Source organism: Phycodurus eques, chromosome 8 (assembly GCF_024500275.1).
Source record: "Phycodurus eques isolate BA_2022a chromosome 8, UOR_Pequ_1.1, whole genome shotgun sequence".
Classification (NCBI taxonomy): domain Eukaryota; kingdom Metazoa; phylum Chordata; class Actinopteri; order Syngnathiformes; family Syngnathidae; genus Phycodurus; species Phycodurus eques.
Genome location: NC_084532.1, coordinates 11,449,846 through 11,469,777, shown reverse-complemented (window position 1 = coordinate 11,469,777; position 19,932 = coordinate 11,449,846). Strand labels below are relative to the sequence as shown.

General features: G+C 40.5%; 1 protein-coding gene across 26 annotated transcripts in view; it reads left to right on the top strand.

Annotated features, from left to right (window-relative positions):
- Positions 1-19,932, top strand: part of adgrl2a (adhesion G protein-coupled receptor L2a) — a 144,981-nt gene that overhangs the window by 57,856 nt on the left and 67,193 nt on the right. For all 26 annotated transcript variants that reach the window (XM_061682909.1, XM_061682914.1, XM_061682920.1 and 23 more), the window contains exons 3-4: positions 2,515-2,728; positions 19,412-19,521. In XM_061682909.1, the coding sequence (XP_061538893.1) occupies positions 2,515-2,728; positions 19,412-19,521 (324 nt within the window). The remainder of the gene's footprint in view (positions 1-2,514; positions 2,729-19,411; positions 19,522-19,932) is intronic.

Genomic DNA, 19,932 nt, shown 5'->3' with positions numbered 1-19,932 from the left:
TAACTACAAAGAGAAGTTGAATTCTGGTTAGAAAGTAACACATGCATCACCCATGTACTGTTAAGTATTTAATGGCAAGCTCTTACATCGTCTGAAATGCAATCTCCTTGCAGCAACCATGCAGGTTAGTATTTGTGTATAAAATGTGGCAGTGAATGATGTACATTGCTTTTACACATTACGCTGTCCACTTTTAACCACACTGACTTGAAGTAAAGATTGGCTGTCAACAGCTGTTCCTAACATGCCATGTTTGAATATTTCCACTCCCTCACATGAGATCTTTGTCACAAGTCAAGACGTACACTGTTTCTTTTTTGACTCCAGCAAGAAAAGGGTTACAAAAATGAAATATCTCTGAAATGTATCATTGTGTCATTGCTTTACACAAGATTTCTTTGAGAGCCCGCGGAGGAAGAAAAGATCCTTCCTTGATTGGATGCCCCTAAACAAATGAAGTCTTATAGAGAGGTTAGCTTGGCTGTGGCAGCTGCCCCCTCCATACAAATATATCCTTTGTTTACTCTGAGCGCTACACTACACTAAGCATCTTTAGAAGAAGAGCTTTCACCTGATTGGTCCACAAATGGAGGATCAGGCTATATAAAGTGACATTTATCTTCCTTTATAAAATACCACAGTAGCATTTTCGGGTGAGGGCCACAATTCAGCAGCTTAATCCCCTCCCATTGTAGCATACCATTTAATCAGACAAAGATAATTGTATTTGCACTTAATTGATGAAGTAGCCAATAGGGTAAAATAAACTGATCTATTCCAAGCAGTTTTAGTAGTCCTGAAGTCAGTAGTTAAGGCAACTGCTGCTGCAAAAAGTGCTTTGTAAACACAAGCAAATGCATGTATGGATTGGTCTCATTTGTACAGGTGCCAATGAAATACAGCAAAACAAGTGCATGTAACCCAGCCACAAAAACCTCATTAAAGAGCCTGCAGCTCTGGAATATAGCTAGCACACTGGCATTTAAGGGACAAAAAAGCAACAGATGCTCAAAAATGGGATATTATGATTCAGTGCTGTTTGTGGTTTAGAACAGAGGAGCATCTGGCAATTTGGTTAAGCTTTATACTGTATCAGTGTGCTGTAATACTTGACGACATGGTAAGGCATGAGTAGCCAAAGATGTTCTGTAATTGGAACTGTTTGCTTCTTTATGTTCACTTTCAGCTGGGTATTTTATGGCTTGATATTGATTTGGATTTTTGCCCCGCCCATACTCAGCCTCATACGACCCCCATTAGTGCTGATTTTGAAATTCCTTCCTGCAAAGTCAATTAGATTGCATTTGCGTACAGTTTTTTTTGTATATTATTTGTTAAGGAAAAAAACCAAACATTTATTGTGGTGTAACACAGCATAGAAATCAAGGACAGACAACAGCCGTCACACACTATGTTTCAAAAAACAACAACAGAATAGCTTTGGATCTATGTATATTTGATTACAAAATTCTCAGGTTATTCGTTGTTTGTATGTGTTTGCTCATTCATACTATTGAAAAAAACCTTAAATTAACTTGACTTTTTAGCCGAACAATGAAACCCTTTACAATTATAGATTTTTATTTATTTATTTATTTATTTTATTCAGGTGCAGTAAGGGTTAGATGTATGCGATATGGACATTTTATATCCCAATAAAAATATATATCCTGATATACAATAGTTCCCTTAAATTATTATTATTAAACTTGAAATGAATTGCAAATTTCTCAGATCTTTTCTTCATTTATTTATATAATACATGTTATACAAACTACACAATTAAATGAATAAAATATTCATAAAATAAAATAAAACACAAATATCCAGTGACAAAATAAATACCATTCAAAATAGTGAAACCACATTTCAAGGCATTCAGTTAAGTGCAAAGAATTTAAATAAATACAACACAAGTGTTTAATCTAACATTCAAGTACAGTATGCCAAGCATTTATCCAGTAGAAGTGTTGGTAAGCGGAGCAAAATAAATTACAGGATTCCCTCAGTAGCGACAAGGAAAATCTAACGTTACAAATGACAGAGGATTTTATCGTACGATAGATGTTTTATAGCTACAATATATATATTGTTATATCACACAGCTCCAGTTAGCGCATGTGGATAATGTACAGAAACTGTTAGCTGACTGGCGCTGATTGGTTAAACCCAAGAATTATTCATTCATTTATATTTAGTATTTTTAGTATATATTTAAAAAAACATTTTTTATTTTTTTTTAAGAGACAACTCTGTCTAATATTTAAGAAATTTAAGAAACAAGAAATAAAGAGTTGAGCATTATTACCACAGCATATAGATTGTATCTCGTTACATTTTATGAGTTTACCTCATGTTGTTACTGTTGAATGAAAAAATGTATTGCATTTCAGCAGAGTAAGAGTAAATAGATGTTGCCTTTGTTCACATCCATCTCTTACGTATTGTGTTTCTCAGTGTCGGCCCTGCTCCCAATTGATTCCCCCCGATAATGCTCTCTTTCCACTCCCTCAGGGTTCAGTCGGGCTGCCCTGCCATTTGGCTTAGTACGGAGAGAGCTGTCTTGTGAGGGTTACCCCATCGATCTGCGCTGTCCAGGAAGTGATGTCATAACGATCGAAAGCGCCAACTATGGGCGGACAGATGACAAGATCTGCGACGCTGACCCTTTCCAGATGGAGAACATCAACTGCTATCTTCCAGAAGCATACAAGATCATGTCACAGAGGTAAACTCTTGCACCTTGCAATCTGTATTAGAAGCTCCAGTATACGTGGGTTGACCACCAGAGCAACAAACTCTGGACTGCTGTCAACTGTTTGTTTTTTGTGAAGTTGTCTCTTTTGGCTTCCTTTTTTTCAAAATCCCTCTGCTCCTCTTGCATTTGGAGGGAAAATCTTTAACATGGTTGCTGTCCAATTGATCGACTCCATCAAAAATATACAAACTCAATATAGTAGCTGTGGAGTTGGAAAAATAAAATAAAATAAGGCAGCGGTATTTCGTTAGCATGCAAGGACAACATACAATACTGAGGCAATGCCTAAAGTGACAGCTAATGATTATTATGAATACAGAATAATGCTCACAATTGGTAGTACATTTAGTGTGTTTCATTATGTACAATCATCCAGGACTGTTACCTTTAGCTTTGCTTATTAGTGAAGCTTACTCTAACTCTTAACAGTCCTTAAATGCTTATTTATAACAAACTTCAACAATCACACACACCCGTATCTTTGTTTTGATATAAAACACCACTAGTTATTACATTTTTGGGCAATGCAGTTTTTGTTCATTTTCCTAACCTTTACACATTTATAATCATCAGTTTTATAGTCTGGAGTTTTTTTTTTTTTTTTTTAAATCAAAACTACCAGTGATGACAACAATATTCCTTTTGAAAATTACTCAAAACACAGTGTTTCAAATTATTATGGCAACAGTTTGTTTTGTCAGTATATAAAGAGAACTACTGTAATTTCTCATGTATAATGCGCATTCCCCCCCAAAAAAAATGTCAAGTCAATGGTGCGAATTATACATAGCTATAGGGGGAAATGGGGAGGGGGAAACTTTCCCACTTTATAAATGTATGCTGTCTTCTAGAGGTTATGAAAAAAGCTGTACACGTTAATTCCAATATGCCACCGCCACCGAGAGGTGATGAGAAAGGTTTACACTTTCATTCTAATATACCACAACCTAGAGGTTATGAAAAAGGTGAAGCCTACACTTTCATTCCAATTTGACAGGGGTACGTATGACTGCAAATATGTACAGTTGTGCTCATAAGTTTACATATCCTGGCCGAATTTGTGAAATCTAGTTTTTTTAAATACGACTGATGACTGAACAACAACCATCCTTTTCTTTATGGTTATGTTTTGTTTAATGAGAATGCTTTTCTGAAATTCTTGACAGTTTAATTTGAATCCCATTAAAATAACATTAAATGTGTTTCGTTGGGGCCTTCATGTTTTCTTTAAAGAATTGTACTCATCTTACAAATTCTGCTTGGGTAATCAAACATATGAGCACAACTTTGTGTTTTCTCATTTACTAAATAAAAGTAGGGCTGTGAATTTCAAAATAGAGCTCTTGTTACATGTTCAAATAAAGTGCTTAACTTCAGAATAATTATTTGAAAAGAACTAACAAAATACAGATATTTTTTTTTTTGATCATATGGGTAGAAGCAAAAGCATGCATTGTAAAAATACAGTATACAGAGGTAGAAGGGTTTTCCAGAATTTTGAGGTCAACTTTGGGGGTGTGTATTATACATGGATGCGCATTATACATGAGGAATTACGGTAGGTATACTTTCAAAACCAAAACATTCTATTTCAACCAACGATCTCCATCCATTGAAAATATACAGTAAGTTTATATGTAGTTTATGCCTGTATTTATTTGCGGATGCAAATTTTGTCCAACAGTAATTATACTGTTGGACAAACACAAAGTACCCCGCTATATTGCGTTTGCGTCTCTGCTGTATTGTTTTTTTAAGCAATCATGTCTTTTCTGTGTTTTTACATTACACTTACTTGAATGCCCTCCATGTCGGAAAGGAGCACCATATAGTCGCCAGTGGACTTTTCAGCCATTTATTAAACCACTGGAGAACAGTAAAACACAAATAAGACACTCACACGCTAATTTCACATTTAAAGTATGACATATTTTCCCAGATGGATTTCAATGGCATTCACGTCACAGAAAAACTGGGAATTCTACCCTCCCGCAGACGTGAATTAGTCATGCCTCTCAAGCCGTTATGCGCAAACCAGCTGGATATGCACTGCGGGTGTGTCAGAAGTCATTACCGGAGAATCCGCATACCTTGAAACTGCGCAAGCCAGGCACATAAAATACAGACTGATGCACTCACGGGAGAATATGGCCCTTAAAGATTTTTTTTTTCTAAATTTACAATGGTGATGCATTTCTTTCACAAGTCATTGCTCTATTTCACATTTTTCATCAGCAGAAAGATCATTCTTTTTCCACATACCTGTACGCCGTGCAAACTATGACTTGCTTAATGTGTGACAACGGTTATAAAGTGATTTTTGTTTAATTAGGCTCAGCTGGGAAATTCTTTGTCAAACCTGTTTGTTATGGATATCAGTGATCTAAACTTAAGGCTGCAATATTGGTATCGGATTGAAACTGAAAAAGTTGAATAGGAACATCCCTACACAGTATGATTGGGAACCCAATGTATATTTTCTAACCCATTCCAGCTTTTGTAGGGCAGTAGGTAATATTTTGGACAATTGTATACTTCTGGCTTTGAGGAAATATTTTGGGGATAATGCGTTTCTGTTCCAGTATGACTGTGCCCTGGTGCATCAAGCATTTCTGGATAAGTTTGGTGTGAAAGAACTTGAGAGCACACAGCTCATTCAAAGACAATTGGAATGGACTACAACAGAGTTTTTGCACAAATGTGGGGCTAACTTCAACGTTTCACTTCCTATAGGTGTCATGGCCAGGCTCTCCATATTTTGGGTGTGGAAAGACAGATGATTTAGTGTGGAAGTCTGCCTGTGGTGTTTATGTGCGTTCACATGCAACTCCTGTAAGGGTTCCAGTGCCATAGCTGTAAATGTGAGCCCTTAAAACATGAGAGCAGTTGTCACATTGGGATGCCATTAGGGGCAAAGTGCACTGGGTAGAATGACCTATGAATCCCACTGAAAGATACTGTATGGTAGAAGAACGTCAGCAACTTTGGTTAGCCGCTTTGGGAAATGAAGACAACACAAAACGCTGAAATAAAACAGCAGAGCCCTTGTATGCAGGGGGCTTATTGTCAAGTCCTGTTTGATGAAGTCAGATAGCTGACTCAAATAGTCTGTCTTGAAAGAGTTCAGTCTGTCTGCTCCCTGCTTGTGGCTCTGCGTATTAACCAAACAACAACCTCCCTCGGACAAAATAATACTGCACTGAAGCACAAATACTGCCCAGCAGGAGCTGCCTGTGAACAAAAGTGGAACAGTGTTGCTGAAATATTCTCGGCCAGTATCTTTCAAAGACGTGGATCAGGTTGTATGCACTCTCCTGAGAGTGCTAGTAATGTTAGTTATTTTCAGTTTTTAAGTCCCATTGCAGAATTGCGATGTTTAGTCTCTCTTTGGAAACTGCAGAAATAACCTCAGAGAAGTTCTTATCAAATCCCAATGCGTTGCCCACAACAGAATGACACTAAATTCCATCAATATCGCATTTCAGACATTACTTGAGCGTATGTAAGCTCTTGCAAGATATTTCATCACTGAAGAGCAGGAATTCATGCTATTATTCATCAGATTTTTTTTTTCTGAATCCAATATGTGGTACCTAAAAGCAGTTTTGGTAGCAGCAAAGGAAAAAAAGAAATAAAAATAAAATTCAAAAAATACTGTTATTAAAACAAATAAATTAAATCACAACAAGCCATGGCTGAATACTGATTTATTGGTTGATTGCCAGATAACCTAAAATGTCAAGTGTAATGAATCAAGGGGGTAGCGACAGATCAGCAACAGGGTGAATGTTGAGTCCTAGCCACAAGGTCACAGTCTACAACAGTTGTTCTCAACTGTTGTCAAAATGGGACCCACGTTTTCCTGTTTAAGTCATGACCCAACAATAAAGACTATAACAATAAACAGTAACAACAATAAAGAAAAAGTATTGTTCAAAAATATCCTTTCAAAACACGAAATCCGAATTAAACTAAATACAGTATTTGTATGAAAATACAATGTCCATAAAACAATCAAATGAAAAAAAACAGTGTCAGAGGTCCCGCTGTGATATTTTTCTGCCTGTCTGCTGACCCATAATGAATTCATGACCCACTTTTGGGTACCCACCCACCAGTTGAGAATCATCCATCCATCCATTTTCCGTACCGCTTGTCCATACTAGGGTGGCGGGCATGGTGGAGCCTACCCCAGCTGACTCTGGGCAAGAGGCGGTGTACACCCTGAACTGGTCGCCAGCCGATCGCAGGGCACAAATAGACAAACAACGATTTCCACTCACATTCACACCTACGGGAAATTTCGATTTTTCAATTAACCTACTTTGCATGTTTTTGGGATGTGGGAGGAAACCGGAGTACCCAGAGAAAACCCACGCAGGCACGGGGAGAACATGCAAACTCCACACAGGAGATGCCGAATTTGAACTCTGGTTCTCAGAACTGTGAGGCGGACTGTCAGAGCAATCGCATTAGAGTTTGTTTTAAAGCGAACCAAACCTGACGAATGTGAACACAGCCTAAAGACAACTCTTTATTGAGTCCCACTGGTTCCTTTGTAAGATTTCTCCCTCCAACTCTTACAACAGTCCCAGTCCAAGGATGTGGAAATCTAATCACCTCTAATCAGATGATGAGGACCACAATTAGGACAGGAAAGGTTCCCATAAGAAATGAGAAGATATCTTTAGCTCCACATTTCTAAATGGCTCTGTAGATTTAGTGTTTAGAAACTTGTGAATTTTAAAGTTTTGAATTGCATTAAAACTAATACTTATTCAGTAGATTCTTGCCACACGCTATATAGAAGGTCAACACACCAGAATTGCTCTCTGTGAATGTTTCCCCCTATTCTTAGGAACCCATCTCCCTTTCTGTTGTTTGGTGGGTGACACCATAAGTAGCCTGACACTAAAACGTGATGATTCACAATACTAATAAGTGGCTTACATTGACTGATTTGTTTTTGACTAATGAGCTTCGGTGCAGCTATTCAGAAGCAAGATCATTGATCATTGCACTGTAACACGGCCCAGTCGCGCCATGCCAGCAGGTCATCGTTTTTGCAAGGAGGGAATCATTCACATAAATGATCAATGTTGATAGCTCTCTAATAGATGAAGCGAAACTCATCAGTGTGCAAAAGACCAATACGGCCTGGGCTGACATAAAAATCATTAGTAATTATCATTAAAAGGATTATTCAACAATGAAACATTTGGTTTTTAATAACATTGATAGATTTAATAATGGGATGCTTTTATATAAACTTTCACACTGGAGGATAAATTCAAAGTGTAATCAATGTTTTCTTTTTTAGTCTTATCAATCACTGTAAGGCAGTTGTGGAGCCAAAGCGATAGTGCTCACACTATTTATATCAGTGACAGTGGTGCTTGGATGGATCTCCGAGGAGCTCCATTGTTGCCGCCTGAGAGCACAGCGCCTTGTTTGTCTCCCCCGTACGCACGGCGAGTTTTATTTAAAGCACAGCAGATAAACATTTCATAAAGAGCCACATGCATCTGGGTTGTTCCAGAGGGGTGTGTACAAGTCCACGGGCCATGAAACAGCTCCTTGCGCAACACTTTATTGATGATGATGGCCTAAAAGCAAAACATTTTAGCATTCTTCATTGATTCTTAGTGCGTAAACATCTAATACCGAAAAACAATAATAATTTATGGACTTTGTCTTATTAAATAAAAAGTCAAGTTGGGAAATTTTATTTGGGACATTAGTTGACATTCACCGTATGTTAATCGAAGCAAAAGTGTTTAGGCTGTGTTTGTGTTCTGCATTGTTCATTCTTAATTTCACCAGTGTTGAATTGATTTTTTTTTCATATTCAACCTTTGATGTCCCACTACATTATTTATATATATATATATATATATATATATATATATATATATATATATATATATACATACACACACACACACACACACACACACACACACACACACACACATATATATATGGCGGCACGGTGTGTAACTGGTTAGAGCATCAGCCTCACAGTTCTGAGGACCAGAGTTCAATCCCTGGCGCTGCCTGTGTGGAGTTTGCATGTTCTCCCCGTGCCTGCGTGGGTTTTCTCCGGGCACTCCGGTTTCCTCCCACATCCCAAAAACATGCATGAATTGGAGACTCTAAATTGCCCGTAGGTGTGAATGTGAGTGTGTTTATGTGCCCTGCGATTAGCTGGCAACCAGTTCAGGGTGTACCCCGCCTCCTGCCCGAAGATAGCTGGGATAGGCTCCAGCACGCCCACGACCCTAGTGAGGAGACGCGGCTCAGAAAATGTGAATGTGTATATATATATATACACACTGTGCATTTGGAAAGTAGGAAAGTATTCACAGCGCTTCATTTTTTTCACATTTTTGTTGTTACAGCCTCATTCCAAAATGAAATAAATTAATTTTTTCCATCTACACACAACACCCCGTTATGACCATTTTTTGGCAAATTTATTAACAATAAAAAACTACGAAATAACATGTACGTAAGTATTCACAGCCTTTCCCATAAGGCTCAAAATTGAGCTTCCACTGATCATCCTTGATAGGTTCCTACAGCTTCATTGGAGTCCACATGTGGCAAATTCAGTTGATGGGCATGATTTGGAAAGGCACACACCTGTCTCCATACGTCCCACAGGTGACAGTGCATGTCAGAGCACAAACCAAGCATGAAGTCAAAGTAATTGTCTGTAGACCTCAGAGACAGGATTGCCTCAAAGCACAAATCTGGAGAAGGGTACAGAAAAAATGTTGCCGCTTTGAAGTTTCCAATGAGCACAGTGACCTCCATCATCTGTAAATGGAAGATGTTCTGTACCATCAGGACTCTTCCTAGAGCTGGCCGTCCTTCTAAACTGAGCAATCGGGAGAGAAGGGCCTTAGTCAGGGAGGTGCAAAGAACCCGATGGTCACTCAGAGCTCCAGCGGTCCTTTCTGGAGATAGGAGAACCTTCCAGAAGGACAACCATCTCTGCAGCACTCCACCAATCAGGCCTGTATGGTTGGTAGAGTGACCAGAGGGAAGCCACTCCTTTGTCGAAGGTGCATGGCAGTCCACCTGGAGTTTGCCAAAAGGCACCTGAAGGACTCTCAGAGCATGAGAAATAAAATTCTCTGGTCTGATGAGACAAAGATTGAACTCTTTGGCGTGAATGCCAGGCGTCACGTTTAGAGGAAACCAGGCACCGCTCATCACCAGACCGATACCATTAACCAGAAATATAGAACTTTTTGGCCCTGATTCCAAAAGATATGTTTGGCACAAACGCAACACTGCTCATCACCAATAGAGCAGCAAAACCTACAGTGAAGCATGGTGATGGCAGCATCATGCTGTGGGTATGTATTTCAGCGGTCGGAACTGGGAGACGAGTCAGGATTGAGGGAAAGATGAATGCAGCAATGTGCAGAGACATCCTGGATGAAAACCTGCTCCAGAGTGCTCAGGTCCTCAGACTGGGGCAAAGGTTTACTTTCCAACTGGACAACGACCCTAAGCATAAAGGAATGGCTTCAGGACAGCTCTGTGAATGTTCTTGAGTGGCACAGCAACAGCCCAGACTTGAATCCGATCGAACATCTCTGGAGAGATCTGAAAATGGCTGTGCACCGACGCTCCCCATCCAAACCTGAGGAAGCTTGAGACGTGAGGTGAGAGGAATGGGCGAAACTTCCCCCAGATAGGTGTGGCAAGCTTGTGGCATCATATTCAAAAAGACTTGAGGCTTTTATTACTGCCAAGGGTGCATCAACAAAGTATTGAGCAAAGGCTGTGAATACTCGGCTTTACACGATCAGGATTTTTGGGGCTGATGAGCGAGTTTAAAAAAACGATAACCGATCACCGATCCGATCACGAGGATGGAGCAATGTCTATTTAAATGACTTGTTCATTTACTGTATATACTTGTGAACTTAATTGCTCAAAAAATATATTTACAATAAATAATGTATCCTTGTTCATCTGTTTGTGCCAGTGAGGCATAGTGACAGACAGAACAAATGAATAGTCTTCTATTAGATGGCAAGAAGTACATACAGTAATTAATGTGTCCACTTTTTGTGACATTTTTGTTTGTTGGTTTGATGTGAGATTTTTCAATTGCAAAATATGTGCCTTGGCTCCATAAAGGTTGGAAATCACTGCTCTCGTCAGATCATGTATTCTAATCAGTCAGGTCAAACCAAAATTACAACATGACAGAAATAATGGGTGCTAACTTACTGTAATTACATTACATGTTTTTCCCCATTTTGTTCTTATAAACACACGGCGCGATCCATTATTGTTGTCGTCACCATGGTAACGAGTGTATCCGGTCACGTTTGAGTTGACAAGATGAAGCTCAGTGAGCGTAAAAAACGGGATGCGGTGGTATCGGAATGCAAGATTTTATTGCAGTAGTCTGACATAGTGCAATCATGAAAGACCAAATGTGTCTTGTAGTCTGATCCACGCATTATGTGAAGATGTGGCTGTGTTCAGAACTAATCAGTCACAGTCAAACTCATGATGGGAGTCTGCACACAACTGCCACAAGTGAGAGTGCCAAATAAACTTCAGATATTCTAATAGTCTTTCCCTGGCCTTTTTAAATTCTAGCAGAGGCCTGAAGGTTTTGTGCAAACTAATATTTGGAAGGGTTCATAATTCACTCCCCCTTGACTAGAGGTCAAAGAACTAACATGTTATGGGGTCAATTGAAATTCAGATTTGCATTATTTATATATGTAATACATACACATCACTATAGTTTAGCTAAAAATTCTTTTTTTTTTTATTACGTGTGTTGAGCACTCCCCGAACATACCCGAAGCGCAAGACACCGGGGTGTGGTTACTCTATCCACTGCAAGGACTACCGGAAGTGACGTTGCAGTTGACAAACACGTGCGCTACACTCTATATGCAATGGCGAGCAACGTGTTGGAATGTGAGGAGGAGGATTTTGACGTACAGGAGCGCCTAACTGTACTTGACACCGTCAAACCTGTACGTACATGATTGAGGCGATCAGCAGGTCGGAACCTGACAGTGACGACGACGGGCAGCCAAGTAGCAGCTGTACAACAGAAAAAGAGTGGCCACTGGGTCGATGTGACGATATGTCAAAAGCATGTCTTTTTATACAGTCATGGCTAGAAATAGTGGCGCCAATGATATTTAGCACGACTATACGTATGATCTATTCATATATTTTTCAGTGACACGTGACAAGCTTTTACATAGTATGCAGTATTACAATACATTTTCTGCCCCTTGCTCGAATAGCTTTTATAACACGCCACACAGAAAGTCTTTGCCGTCTCTGTTAGCATGTCACATAAGTGCAGACGACAGTATTGCGTGTGTCTTTTTTTCCTACTGCCCAATGCATAATAACCATAATAGAGTCGTATATTCAAGGAAATCGGTATATTCCTTGAGGTATATATATATATTCAAGGAAATCATCACCTCTTTTCTGCGCCACTGCACCATGGTGGCTGTGAGATTTAGTTCTCTTTCTGGCGGTTGAGGTCCCGATGGCCGTAGGAAAAATAGTTGGCACCGCAGCTGGTTTCAGCCTCTGCCTCTGTATCCAATGCTTTCTGCTGAGTGAAGACATTCAAAGTGATCAGCACAGTTTGGAATGCTTGCTAGGCACCCATAGCTGACCACGTTTCTTCCTCTGTCGATTGACTTCACCCATCCACTGGTCACGTATTCCATTTTCACTTAGAAAGCCAAAAAAACTCTTGCCACAGCCTGAACCATTTGTACAACCAAATGCCTCACAATAAACCATCGTGACATTGCTAAATCATACAACAAAAAATATACAAGGGCGGGAACAACAGCATGGAACAATAGCACACAACGCTCGTCTTACGTCACAGCGCCGGATTGAGCCAAAGACTGGAAGGCGCTAGATGCGACCGGTGTGAAAGAGCCTTAACAACTCTACCTTGAGACAAAAGACAACCCCCCCAACCCCACCCCCCGCTACAAATGAGCGCACACACGCACACCCTTCCTTAACAGTTAGATTTAGGCCATTACATCTCTGTCCAATTATTCCTCTGTCAGGCTTTTAAGATGGCAGTGGAAAAGCGTAAATTGCAAGTAGACATGTTGTATCAGGAGTGGTCTCAGTTGCATCTTTTTAGTGTCTCATCACATTCTTGGTCAGCAGAGATACACAAGATAGAGTAAAAGAGTAAAAGTTTGCTTGGGATTTAAAGAGCTAGTAACTAAAGGCCTCTTTATACGGCGGCCGACAACCCCCGCATTGCATCACGTGACCGACGAATTGACCCGCTGGGCCCCTCTCCGTCACTTGATGCGCACACGCCAAAAATTGTTGCTGCGCGTAGAATGTCGCGGCGATGATCTCTCGTGTTTGGTCCGTTTTAGTCACATGCTGTGATGACATACTCAGCGTGCCCTTTGGCTCGACATACCATCTACGCCGCCGCCTTCTTGATCGATTTTGCAGCATAATTAAACGTATCATCTGGTCATCTAGGTCCATTTGTTCTAGCAGAGACTGTTCCAGGGTCGCCATTGTTGGCTTTGTTCCCTGTTACGGAAAGGAAAGTAAAAACCGGAAAACCGGAAATGGCCAAAAAATGCAGAGGAATCTCCATCCTGTGGTGTCCTAGCCAATACCAGCCGTAGCGACACCCCCGACCGACTTGAAGGTGAACTGCAGTACATTTTCAAAACTGCGCACGTGGGTTGTGCTCGAGTATAAATGCAAACTGCGTGCGGGATAGCCGCAGTGACGTCAGCGCAGTCAGCGCCCGCGCGAGTATAAAGAAGCCTTTAGGCTACATTTTCACTTTGTTTCCGGTGCCCTTTTTACCCGAAACATAGTGCACCGTAGGATTTTGGCCATTTTTTTCTTGGAGGCTCAAAGACACACTACGCTTCAGCCACGGATATCAGTACGTTCCCTCCCGGCCCATCACGTTCTGATGGGGACCTCTCACGTGTCCCATTTTCCATCAAGACGTTCTACGGATGAAACGTGGACGCAAGGCAGCTTTAGAGCACATTTGTGGCCTGACAGAGTCGAATGAAGCTCCCCTGTCGTGCCTTGCACCTGAGTCGGCAGAAGCACCCCTTGGCACTTAATGCCACTCAACAAATGTTTGATAATATTAGTTTTCTCTCAACAACTAATATTTCACAAATTCATCTCTTATACGAAAAAATTAAAAAGAGCCTGCCACACTCCATAGTGCGCTTGAATTGCCTTTCTCTGATAATCCGGGCAATACATATCACTGGTGTCGGGCCGAAACCTCCTGGGTCCAAATTTGGACAATCTCTAATTTTCTCACAAATCGATAGTCTTGATTAGTCTCCATGTGGGGCTGTTATTTTTACAAAGGATTTACAAATCTAAAGTATTTAAAATGTGTCTCTTTGACGATGCAATGTTAATAGCTCATCATCTCTTCCACTTTCCTGAAAAGTGATGTTTTCAGAGATGTGAGGATTCCCCCCAACGCCAGCAATATTCTTCCTGTCCCAATACACACTGCTCTCAAGTTTGGATACACAGTCAGCTCTAGTTTTGTGCCCCCCTTTTTATTATGGCTGACTAGTTTTCTCATCGTTATCATGACTGCTGTCGCAAATGTTTTGACAATTTAAACATCCCGACGGGCATCCAAGGCAATCACTGCCTGCCACGTTTGCCCATCCTTTTACCCCACGTTATCTCACGACCATCCAGTTTTGTCGAAGGTTGGCTGAAACGGGACTGCTGTAGCTGCTGGGAACATAGTGTAAACGGAACCTAAACAATATTAAAACTGAAACTATAAATGCAAATAACTACATACAGTAGACACTGGCTAAAATCATCATTACCACCCATACACCTTTTTTTCTTTCTTTTGGCTTTACCCTTATTAAACAATTATATTCTTTTACTTAAGAAAAAAAGAATGATTCAAAATAAATAACACTGCCTTTCCTTCTTTTCTTTATTCACGATTAATTAGTATATAGCCTCAGACGATGAAAGGAGTGTCACAGAAATCATATTGTACATGTATTTAATCAGAGTGCACTCTGAGACCCGTGCCCTGGCAGGCTCAAACACTGAACTTTTTATGCGAAGAATTTCAATTACATGTGCGATCTCAAATGGATGCCTAGGACTATGCATACAAGAAGTCATTAATCCTTATTCAATTGGTCTCAGGAGAAGCCCGAGGTTTCACAGATGAGACGAGTAAAGTCTCTCACTCCCATAGATCAGGATGCCTAGCTCCACAGCTCCAAAATGAGGCCAATATCAGAAAACTATCAACATTTACGTCAACATTGTTTCACAAGGATTGAGAAATTGTTGTCGTCGTCCCCCCCCCCCAACAACCACCCCCGCCCCTCCTGCTTAGGTCCTATTGTTTAACTCATGCTTTTGGAACGCCGTAAAGGCTCATTCGTGTTACCATTTTATGTGTGTATATATATTATGTGTGTATATATGTGTGTGTGTGTGTGTGTGTATATATATATACACACACATCCATCCATTTTCTGAGCCGCTTCTCCTCACTTGGGTCGCGGGGGTGCTGGAGCCTATCCCACCTATCATCGGGCAGGAGGTGGGGTACACCCTGAACTGGTTGCCAGCCAATCACAGGGCAAATAGAAACAAACAAACATTCGCACTCACATTCACACCTACAGGCAATTTTAGAGTTGTCAATTAACCTACCATGCATGTTTTTGGGATGTGGGAGGAAACCGGAGTGCCCGGAGAAAACCCACGCAGGCACGGGGAGAAAATGCAAACTCCAGACAGGCAGGGCTGGGGATTGAACCCCGGTCCTCAGAACTGTGAGGCGGACGCTCTAACCAGTCGTTCACCGTGCCGCCTCCAGTTGCATTCAATGTAAAGCCAAAACTTTTTTCTTCTCCCATTTGTTCAGTGTCTTGAATGTGACCAACTCACCTCTCTTCCAATATACTCTCCAATATTATATTAATAACATTTATACACAGAGCAACGATGACTACAGCAGCTCGGAAAAAAAGGGAGGAAAGTACAGTACAAGGCAAACTATAATAGACTTTTCAATGATGTGTGTGAGAGGAAAATTTTGATCTCTGTCCCTGCTAAATCAGCAGAACACAATTATTGAGCTGGAATGTCCACTTTGTCAATATAATTTTGCATCCCCTCGGTACCGAAGATGACTTGCTTAGGGTATTGATGCAATTATAGTTATTTCACCCTCGACAAAAAGGTGGAAATGTGCATACCAGGAATTTTTGAAAAGTACACTAAGGCTAAATGTCATTGCTAGTGGAGTGCAGTGTACATTGCTGACATTTTTTTTTTCATTTGGTGTGGGATCATGTCCCACTCAATGTCACATTTGCAATCACCATGTAATTGACTGGCAACCAGTCCAGTTTATAATTTGTACCTACCTACCTTTTTCCCCAAAATGTCTTTCAGGGTCTCTGACATTTTTCAGTTAAAATACCAAAATGATGAATGAATACAGCACATTCAACGTCCACTTGTAACACTTTAAGTTACTTGTTCTTAGGAGGGGCATTTCTCTCTCAGTCACTCTTGCCTTGCAAAACTATTGCGTTGCGACTCGGCTTGCAGTTACTTGTTCTGAAACAGCCCAGAGTCTGAAGAAAAAGGCTGCCTGGAAAAGTGCAGGGAAAGCCAGACATTTTCACTTGGAAGGCAGCACTTGTTCACCAAGTGGCGGAATTACACTTGTCTATGAGTGTTTGGATATTGCATATGGCACACACATCCCTAAACACCAATACCGCCCAGCCACCCACTACGTCGACACCTCCGCTGAACATTCAAGTATGTGCCGGTTATCAGAAGCTAACACTTATAACACTGTTAGCCGATGCTAATCTGTGCTAACGCTTCAACTCTGCTTGCACGGTAATGCATCTGTATCTGGCCACTGCTTGGAAATGGTGGAATTCTCCCAGGCTTGTTGCCAAGTCATGAAAGTTGATGTGGGGACAGTTAAGATTCAGATCAGCTTTCTCACAGACACAACAAAAGATTTATTTTTTGTTTAATTTCACACTTGACACGTGTGGGCAGGCACTCTAGAGACACAACATTTTGTGTCCAAGCAATGGCCAGGCTAACTTATCTCATTAGCCAACATGCAGATCTTTAACTCCTATTTATCACTTGAGTTAACTAAATAAATACAACTACTACTCTACTGCTATACTAAATAAAATAATAAATAAATCAGAAAAAATACTTTTGATACTACAGTGAGTACAGAAAATGCCAGATACTTTGACATTTACTCAAGTAATATTCTACAAAGTGAGTCAGTTACTAACTTCTAACATGCCTGTGAATATTCTCTTATCCAGGTCATTTAATTTTTATGTCCCATATTTTGGCTAATTAGGCCTCCATAGAGTGACTATCTAACATGGATTAATACAAGTATAAAAGTGTCAATTCCATTTGAAAAAAAAAAAACACCTTGGTATTGTCACACAACCCCAATTCCAATGAAGTTGGAACGTTGTGTTAAACATAAATAAAAACAGAATACAATGATTTGCAAATCATGTTCAACCTATATTTAATGGAATACACTACAAAGACAATATATTTAATGTTCAAACTGATATAATTTTATCAGTTTTTAGCAAATATTTATTAACTTAGAATTTTATGGCTGCAACACGTTCCAGAAAAGCTGGGACAGGTGGTAAAAAAGACTGAGAAAGTTGAGGAATGCTCATTAAACACCTGTTTGGAACATCCCAGAGGTGAACAGGCTAATTGGGAACAGGTGGGTGCCATGATTGGGTATAAGAGGAGCTTCCCTGAATTGCTCAGTCATTCACAAGCAAAGATGAGGCGAGGTTCACCTCCCTGTGAATAAGTGCGTGAGAAAATCGTCAAACAGTTTAAGGACAATGTTCCTCAACGTACAATTGCAAGGAATTTAGGGTTTTCATCATCTACGGTCCATATCATCATCAAAAGGTTCAGAATCTGGAGAAATCACTGCATGTAAGCGGCAAGGCTGAAAAGGCTGAAAACCAACATTGAATGCCCGTGACCTTCAATATCTCAGGCAGCACTGCATCAAAAACCGACATCAATGTGTAAAGGATATCACCACATGGTCTCAGGAACACTTCAGAAAACCAATGTCAGTAAATACAGTTTAGCACTACATCCGTAAGTGCAACTTGAAACTCTACTATGCAAAGCAAAAGCCATTTTTCAACAACACCCAGAAACGCCACTGGCTTCTCTGGGCCGGAGCTCATCTAAGATGGACTGATGCAAAGTGGAAAAGTGTTCTGTGGTCCGACGAGTCCACATTTCAAATTGTTTTTGGAAATTATGGATGTCGTGTCCTCCGGGCCAAAGAGGAAAAGAACCATCCGTACTGTTATGGACGCAAAGTTCAAAAGCCAGCTTCTGTGATGGTGTGGGTGTTAGTGCCAATGGCATGGGTAATTTACACATCTGTGAAGGCACCATTAATGCTGAAAGGTACATTTAGGTTTTGGAGAAAAACATGCCATCCAACCAACGTCTTTTTCATGGACGCCCCTGCTTATTTCAGCAAAACAATGCCAAACCACATTCTGCACGTGTTACAACAGCGTGGCTTCGTAGTAAAAGAGTGCGGGTACTAGACTGGCCTCCCTGCAGTCCAGACCTGTCTCCCATTGAAAATGTGTGGCGCATTATGAAGCGTAAAATACGACGATGGAGACCCCGGACTGTTGAACAGCTGAAGCTGTACATCAAGCAAGAATGGGAAATAATTTCACCTAAAAAGCTTCAACAATTAGTTTCCACACTTCCCAAACGTTCATTGAATGTTGTGAAAAGAAAAGGTGATGTAACACAGTGGTAAACATGACCCTGTCCCAGCTTTTTTAGAATGTGTTGCAGCCATAAAATTCTAAGTTAATGATAATTTGCTAAAAAGAATCAGGTTTATCTGTTTGAACATTAAATATATTGTCTTTGTAGTGTATTCAATTAAATATAGGTTGAACATGATTTTCAAATCCTTGCATTCTGTTTTTAATGTCCCAACTTCATTTGAATTGGGGTTGTACGTGTGTCGAGAAAAGGTCCCTCAGACAAGCTACTTCTGTTTGACCCAGTTTTGTATTCGCTCTGTCCACATTTGGCTAAGACCACCCCCTTTCCTCTGATTAGTTGCCTCCGTAAAGAAGACCTACTTGTCAGAGCACACGTGTTTATGTTGACAGCGCTGGCTTGGGAGCAGAGAGGTAGGTGGAGATCTTAGCTAGTGACGTAGATAAGCTTGAGAAATTCAAATGACCTGATTTCAGGCCTCTGAGCAGAAAAATGTCTGGATTTCAGCAATATGTGGAATATTTTAATTCATATTTCAGATATTTACTGAGGCACCACAGCACCCAAATACTCGAAAAAGTTGGTTTGGTACAATACGGCACCTTTCAAAGAACAGCATAAGAAAACATTTTGACAATATCATGAATAGAATTTGAAAATACTTTGTCAAATATGACAGTATTGGTTTTTAATTATATTTTAATTATCATTTAAGATGCACAACTAGCTGTTGCTTAATTATATTTTTCTTCACAGATGCAACAATCGGACCCAGTGTATCGTGATCACGGGTTCAGACGTCTTCCCAGACCCTTGTCCGGGGACATACAAGTATCTGGAGGTCCAGTATGAGTGTGTGCCCTACAGTAAGTATAAGCTTGCTCTCACCCCACGTTCATTACTGAAAAGTCAGTCTCTGCCCCTCCCTATCACCACAGTGCTCTTGTCCTCAGTTTCTTTCTCAGCATCTTGACACATCACCGTCCCATGTCCTGCTCCAACCTTGTCCGTATTGTCCACACTCTGTGTGTGCAGCACCTTTCAGCGCCCTTTTCCTCTGTCTCTTCTATCTGTGTCATGCCATGAACTTTTCTTGATATATGACCTGTAAAACATTTTTGGTTCTCCTCTGTACTTGCCTTTATTATTTATGTGCTCACCATGTTTTCAGCAGTTCGACAAGCCAGGTTATGAGTTAGCAAAATTGGGGTTGGGGTGTGGGGTGTGGGGTGTGGGGGGAATAAGTCATGGTGGCTCTCCATAATGGCAAGCGAGTG